Here is a 7,500-nt window from a genome sequence, read left to right as displayed (position 1 = left end):
TCAACACAGCTTGTCATCTCAACACAGTTTGTCATCAACACAGCTTGTCATCTCAACACAGCTTGTCATGTCAACACAGCTTGTCATCTCAACACAGCTTGTCATCTCAACACAGCTTGTCATCTCAACACAGCTTGTCATCTCAACACAGCTTGTTATCTCAACACAGCTTGTCATCTCAACACAGCTTGTCATCTCAACACAGCTTGTTATCTCAACACAGCTTGTCATCTCAACACAGCTTGTCATCTCAACACAGCTTGTCATCTCAACACAGCTTGTTATCTCAACACAGCTTGTCATCTCAACACAGCTTGTCATCTCAACACAGCTTGTCATCTCAACACAACTTGTCATCTTAACACAGCTTGTCATCTCAACACAACTTGTCATCTTAACACAGCTTGTCATCAACACAACTTGTCATCTTAACACAGCTTGTCATGTTAACACAGATTGTCATCTTAACACAGCTTGTCATCTCAACACAGCTTGTCATCTCAACACAGCTTGTCATCTCAACACAGCTTGTCATCTCAACACAGCTTGTCATATTGGAACCTATTCAACTCGATCGAATGACTGGATGGTTCTTAGGGTTCCTCAAGTTTGTTCTGATCTATAAGGAAGTCAGCTTTTTCCTTTGATGCCTCTAACTCATGGAATGTCCTCCAACTCTCTCTGAAATTGGAGGTTCTCCCTTCCCTTGGTATGTTTAAACGTATGATTCCAGACCATTGTGTGACTACCTGTAACTGTTTTAGCTGATCTTTTAAAATTATTTTAAAAGTTTTTTATTTGTACTCTGGTGTTAAATTTTCTGTGAACATTGCTTGTATTATATACTGTTTACATTTGTACAATCGTCGTTTCTGTAAATGAGGGAAACCTCAGAAGCTTACGATTTTAAATAAAGGTTGAAATGAAATCTTAACACAGCTTGTCATGTTAACACAGCTTGTCATCTCAACACAGCTTGTCATCTTAACACAGCTTGTCAATATATACTGTAGTTCTAGTGTAATATTGTGTATTATTGTAATGTTATACTGGAAGTACATCACAGATGTTTTATGGTGTAGTGCAACAATTTTTTTTTTTTTTATATACGACTGTGAATGGAACTCACTCCTCCATGTAGATCTGGGTGTATTTGCCAAAGCGGGAAGAGTTGTCGTTGCGCACCGTTTTGGCATTCCCAAACGACTCCAACAGGGGTGTGGCCTCCAGGATCTAACCAATCACCGGGGACATAGGGATGTTGCCGTGGAAACACAGCAGGCAGGGAAGTAACAAAGACATTGAATGAATAGTGCTTTTCTAGCACCAGGACACAAATCATTTAACAATGTTTCAGTGTTGGTAGAATTGAATAGGGGATAGATATACATTACCTCTATCTGAGGATGAGATGGTGGAGACATGACAGGAGAAGAGAGGACAGTATTACTGTGTCATACGATATGATATGCATTTCATTGTTTTTGTGACGTCAGCATACAAATAACATGGACATACGCATATTACATTAGACGCCAAAGACAAATATTCATCAGTACACAAGATGGAGTGAGGGAAAAAACTGAGGGAGAGACAGAGAAAGAGAACATTTGTATTATTGTCTTTAGTTTAGCACTTGCCCGGGTTCTGCTCTTTCTTTCCTCTACCAGAGGGAAGAAGCTCAAAAGATTGAGCGAGCCCTGCGTGGCTGACCACAGAGCACTGAGTGAGCCCTGCATGGCTGACCACAGAGCACTGAGAGAGCCCTGCATGGCTGACCACAGAGCACTGAGTGAGCCCTGCATGGCTGACCACAGAGCACTGAGCGAGCCCTGCATGGCTGACCACAGAGCACTGAGCGAGCCCTGCATGGCTGACCACAGAGCACTGAGAGAGCCCTGCGTGGCTGACCACAGAGCACTGAGAGAGCCCTGCATGGCTGACCACAGAGCACTGAGCGAGCCCTGCATGGCTGACCACAGAGCACTGAGAGAGCCCTGCGTGGCTGACCACAGAGCACTGAGCGAGCCCTGCATGGCTGACCACAGAGCACTGAGAGAGCCCTGCATGGCTGACCACAGAGCACTGAGAGAGCCCTGCGTGGCTGACCACAGAGCACTGAGCGAGCCCTGCATGGCTGACCACAGAGCACTGAGCGAGCCCTGTGTGGCTGACCACAGAGCACCGAGAGAGCCCTGCATGGCTGACCACAGAGCACTGAGAGAGGCCTGCATGGCTGACCACAGAGCACTGAGCGAGCCCTGCGTGGCTGACCACAGAGCACTGAAGGAATGAGTGTACATACCTGTTGTGTGACGTTGCGTTTGTGGTGTATGGCTGTCAGGTAGCGCAGAATCAGTTTAGTGGCCTCAGTCTTCCCTGACCCACTCTCTCCACTAGAACAACAACAACAACAGCAGGAGTTACACTAGACGAGGTTCTACTAAGACCAGCTCCACATTAGCTTCTGTACAGTGATGCTGTGGTGAAATAAAAGGTGGGTAAACTATGAACTCCATTCGATTAGTACAGTAACTCCAATAATCACTAGTAAATAGTATGTATAATCATATTATAATATAATACAAATAGATACATTTTGTTCCTCAAAAATACCCTATTTTCATGTAATTTGTATGAATATCTGATAAAATTTTATTATAATATATATATATACTAATTTAAATCATGAATATTTATATCAGTTCAAAAACATGGATAAACTCTGTTGTGGGACTTGTACAGCACTTTGTTCAACTTTGTCAGTGCTGTAAAGTTTAAACCTTTTTAAATCCTTTCTAAAACAAACAAAACACTTTGCTTTCATGACATATTGTAAGCCGTCATTTGAGGCTTTATAAAAGCAGCACAATGAACACATATCTGTCAGTGCAGAGTCCGACCTCGTCTTAAATAACAAACAGCATTGCTTGTTGTAGTTAACAAAGAGAGGCAGAGTTGATTTTGCAAAAAAAAGAAAAAAAAGAAAATGATTTTTTTTTTTTTTTTAAATATATTCGAATTTTATTTTCCCATTTGAATCCCATGCCCATCGAACGAAGCTTCGAAGCTTGGAAGTATTTAAGACAGCCCTATTTGCACTCTTTTCAGATGTGAAGCACTCCTACGACCGTCTCTTTGAGCACTCCTCTGATCAGAGTGAGGTTTGTGCAACGTGACCTTCGTTCTGGGGTTGAGAACTGACGGAAACAGCCCCTGTCGTCTCCCTCATCACAAGGTAGAATTTAACCCTTTCACTACCACACTGCCAAATGGTTAACCCCTTTCACTGCGACAATACAGAAGGTTAACCCGTTCAATGCCACACGACAAAGGGTCGTTAACCCTTTCACTACCACACCACAGAAGGTTAATATCAACGGTTGCTATGTATCCCACAATGCTTTGCATTTAGCAAAGACTAAGGATACGGATAGGGATTCCTACAACGAGGGGCCAGAATCACGGCTGGAACGAGTCAATTAAAGCCTGACAGAAGATGTCTCATGTAACATCAAAATGTATCACTGTCCAATTATGGACACCAGCTGGCAACCTCTCAGTTCATGTTAGTGGTTAGAACATGCTAAGTGGACGAGGGCTACTGTGCACCTCTTCAATGAGGGTTCTAACACTAGCACAGCCATGGAGAAAATGCCACTAATTCCCACCAGGAATGACCCGACAGCTTATATGAGAAATATGAGAAAAATAAACAGTGTAAACTATATAATTACCTCTGAATATAAAAATATGAGGTTTACCACAATGAAATGTAGGTTTGAGTGACATCATTTTTTTTTATTATTATTAAAAATAATAATAAAAAATATTATAATATTTATTTTTTTGGATGGAAGAGCCACACATTGACGGGCAAAGAGCCACATGCGGCTTGCGAGCCACGGGTTGGCCACCCCTGCGCTAGATGCTCGCAAAGTGCTATGACTTTCGTCTGTTCCAACGGCCCATTATGTGGAATAACGTTCTAATAATTTATATTATAATTTTGTCATTTTGAAATTTCAGAAACCGTGGCAGATAAAACGGGTACTTTTAGGAAAAGTCATTGAGTGACAGAGCTGGAGCTCAACCGAGTTACGAGGATACATTTATTGAAAATGCCTAGGGGTCATTTGACCCCTTGTCGGCTGTGCTAGTGCTAAGAAGTCCCCTCGTCCAGATTTCTAGAAAGAACTATTCATTGGAAGAACTCTCCTTTAAAGGTTCTAAAATGTACCGATCTGGGAATATAGGAAGAACCATCCTATAAGTATAAGGGTTCTATAGGAAGAACTATTCCTTGAGAGTTCTATGAAGAACCCTCCAAAAGCAACCATCTATTGGTCCAGGAAACGGTTGAGGAAGAGCCATTCAAACATGGGCTCCAAGTAGAACCATTTCACCAGACAGTTCTATGAAGAACCCTTCAGAAGAGGGTTCTACAGTTAACGGTTCTACCCAGAACTTAAAAACGGCCTATGGAGACAAGCTGTGGCACCTTTAACCTAGCACCTTTATTTTTTTCTTCTAAGAGTGCCCTCCAGGCCACATCAGTGATAACTATCTCCCTCGACACCATTTTATTTGATGACACGGCGAGAGAAAGAAAACCTCTCCAGGACTGAAGCCTCCTGTAGAGAGTTGCACTTCATTATATCATACGAGGGCTACAGTGCTCCTCCTCTGCGCCCGCCCGCCTGCCCACGCGGCCCCTCAGTGAAATTAACGAATTCACCGCCACACGACAAAGAGATAACCCTTTCACAACCACACTACAGAAGGTTACTCCTTTCACTACCCCACTACTAACCTTCTGTAGTGTGGTAGTGAAAACGGTTAAAGGGACGAAATCTAGAGCGGCGCTTATGTAACGAGGGTGAAACCTTGCAGTAGTAGCCCCTCGGTGTGAACTCAGTCCTGAGCTAAACAGCCCCACTTTGCTCCCAGAGCTGGAGCCTCCTCAGGCAGGCGGCAGACTACACACCAGGCCGTGGTTTCATCTTTCACCGTCACGTACTGCCGGCCAACGGAGGGTTTTGCGGTTTGTGGCCCGGTTGGAGGCTAAGTGTCCGGTGAGAAGCGGCTGTCGGTGGTGAGTAGGGATGAAACGGTTACCGGTTTTTAATGATAAAATGGTAAAATGCCCCGTCGGTTAATAATACGGATCAAATTTAAATTATCATTAAAATAGGTCATTCATAAAGGTCACGCATTTGAACGCATTTCAATGAGCTGATGACTGATTCACTTCCATGTGTTTCAAAACACGGAAACTACGGCGGAGAAAAGCGGTAGTCTGTGTGGACTGTATAACGTCAACCAAAGACCGTCTCCCAGACACAGCAACTTGAATCGTGAGAGAAGTGTGTGTGTGTGTGTGTGTGTGTGTGTGTGTGTGTGTGTGTGTGTGCGTGTGTGCGTGTGTGTGTGTGTGAGAGATAATAATAATCATAATAATAAATGTAACAACACCAATAATAATAATACAAATAATAATAATAATTTATGCAAACAAAAAGTGCATAGTGCTGTTAATCTAATTTGCAGTTTTCAATATGTAAGGGATAATGTATAGCCTATACTCGGTCATTGTCGCAAAATAATTGACCGACACGGAGTTTAGAACACCGAGGCACAGCCGAGGTGTTTTAAACGTCAAAAGTGTTTTAAACTTTCTAACAATATACCTAATTCATCGACAAGACGAGACCAAATGCAGACGCAGTTGTTCTGTGGCTCTGTCAGCCCAAATAAAGTGATTATTATTATCGGCAGCCGGCAGGTCTGTGGTCTGATTGCATGACTGAGTGCAGCTGTGCATATGCTGAGCAGCACTGATACAGTGTGTGTAGTGGGGGCTTGATTGGTCCAGCTGCGCACAGCGGTCATTATTGTTCGGCAGAGGTCCGTTATCGAGTAATATCGGACCTCTGACGAGCGCTATTGACCAATCACAAGCAAGCATTTCGGCGAATGTGAAAACGCCATGTAATAAAAAACTATATTATATAAATTATATCAATTTGTATGAGTACTTTTTGAAAATCTTCAGCATATTTTAACAATAATACTGATAACCATGATAATATTGGTCACTATAATCGTGATATGAAATGTCCATACCATTACATCTCTAGTGGTAAGTGAGCACCTGTTATACCTTAGACTTTGGGCTAGTTTAGACCTGTGCATTGTCACCTGAACTGTCAGATTTGCACTGCACACTTTTTAGAACTGTATATACAGTAGTCATCTTTATTTGAGTCATTTTGGTGTGATCACATGACTGACAAAGCCGTGCAGTGATAGGCCAGAAGTCAGTTCGATTGCATCCAGGCTCGATTGCTTATCCTGTCTGGGTAGCCCGGATGATGGTTTTTTACATCGAATTCTATACACCGCAATTATGCATCGAATTTTTTACATCGAATTTTATACACCGCAATTATGCATCGAATTTTTTTACATTGAATTTTATTATGCATTAGAATTTTTTACATTGAATTTTAAACACTGATTCTTTTTTCACATAGGTAAATTCAGATACATGTTTTCAAAGTAATTATTTTCAATGCTATAAATTCGGTCTGTGAAAAAATTCAGATACATGTTTTCAAAGTAATTATTTTCAATGCTATAAATTCGGTGTCTGATAAAATTCAAATACTTCTGTCACTCATTTGCTTCCATACAAATCTCTTAAGTTACACAACACCCCCTGTTGATAGCTGACATGAATATGTGTGTTTTACCTGATAACAATACACTGGTCATGTTTGGCATCCATCATGGTGGTGTATGCGAGATTAGCAATGGCAAAAAGATGACTGGAACACAACATAACATGGTTAGAATGTCCGTACATACATGTGCAAACAACACACATATACACATGCACATACAAATGAATGCACACACACACACACACACACACACACACACACACACACACACACACACACACACACACACACACACACACACACACACACACACACACACACACACACACACACACACACACACACACACACACACACACACACACACACACACACACACACAAACCGACACTTGCCAACCCATCTGTGCTTATCGAGGATCTGCCTACTGTACATGAGCATAACTGTGTGTGTGAGGGTTTTACCTAGAACTTAAAAGGGCTCCCTTAAGCTGAAGAATCCGTAATGGTTCAATCTAGCACCATTTATTTCTAAGAGTGTACTGTAATCACTGATAATTATCTCCCTCGATACTGCTTATCTGATGACACGGCAAAACTGTACTTGCATTTTTCTTGTATGGAAGTGAGGACATTGAAGTCAGTCCTCCCAGTGAAAAAGGGGCCATGTAAAGCCATGTAAAGCCATGTAAAGCCATGTAAAGCCATGTAAGCCATGTAGAGCCATGTAAAGCCATGTAAAGCCATGTAAAGCCATGTAAAGCCATGTAAAGCCATGGAGAGACATGGAGAGACATGGATGGCCTGAATCCATG

General features: G+C 42.1%; 1 protein-coding gene across 1 annotated transcript in view; it reads right to left on the bottom strand.

The window, feature by feature from the left end:
• Nucleotides 1-7,500, bottom strand: part of myo15ab (myosin XVAb) — a gene marked incomplete at both ends in the record, with an annotated part of 155,895 nt that overhangs the window by 118,813 nt on the left and 29,582 nt on the right. The window contains 3 exon segments of the mRNA XM_084319482.1: nucleotides 1,130-1,233; nucleotides 2,285-2,396; nucleotides 6,756-6,830. Coding sequence (XP_084175608.1) covers nucleotides 1,130-1,233; nucleotides 2,285-2,396; nucleotides 6,756-6,830 — 291 coding nt within the window.

The sequence above is a fragment of the Notolepis coatsorum genome (assembly GCF_963971535.1).
Source record: "Notolepis coatsorum genome assembly, chromosome: 7".
NCBI lineage: Eukaryota > Metazoa > Chordata > Actinopteri > Aulopiformes > Paralepididae > Notolepis > Notolepis coatsorum.
Note: the sequence above shows the minus strand (reverse complement) of the source record. Positions and strands in the feature narration are given on the sequence as shown.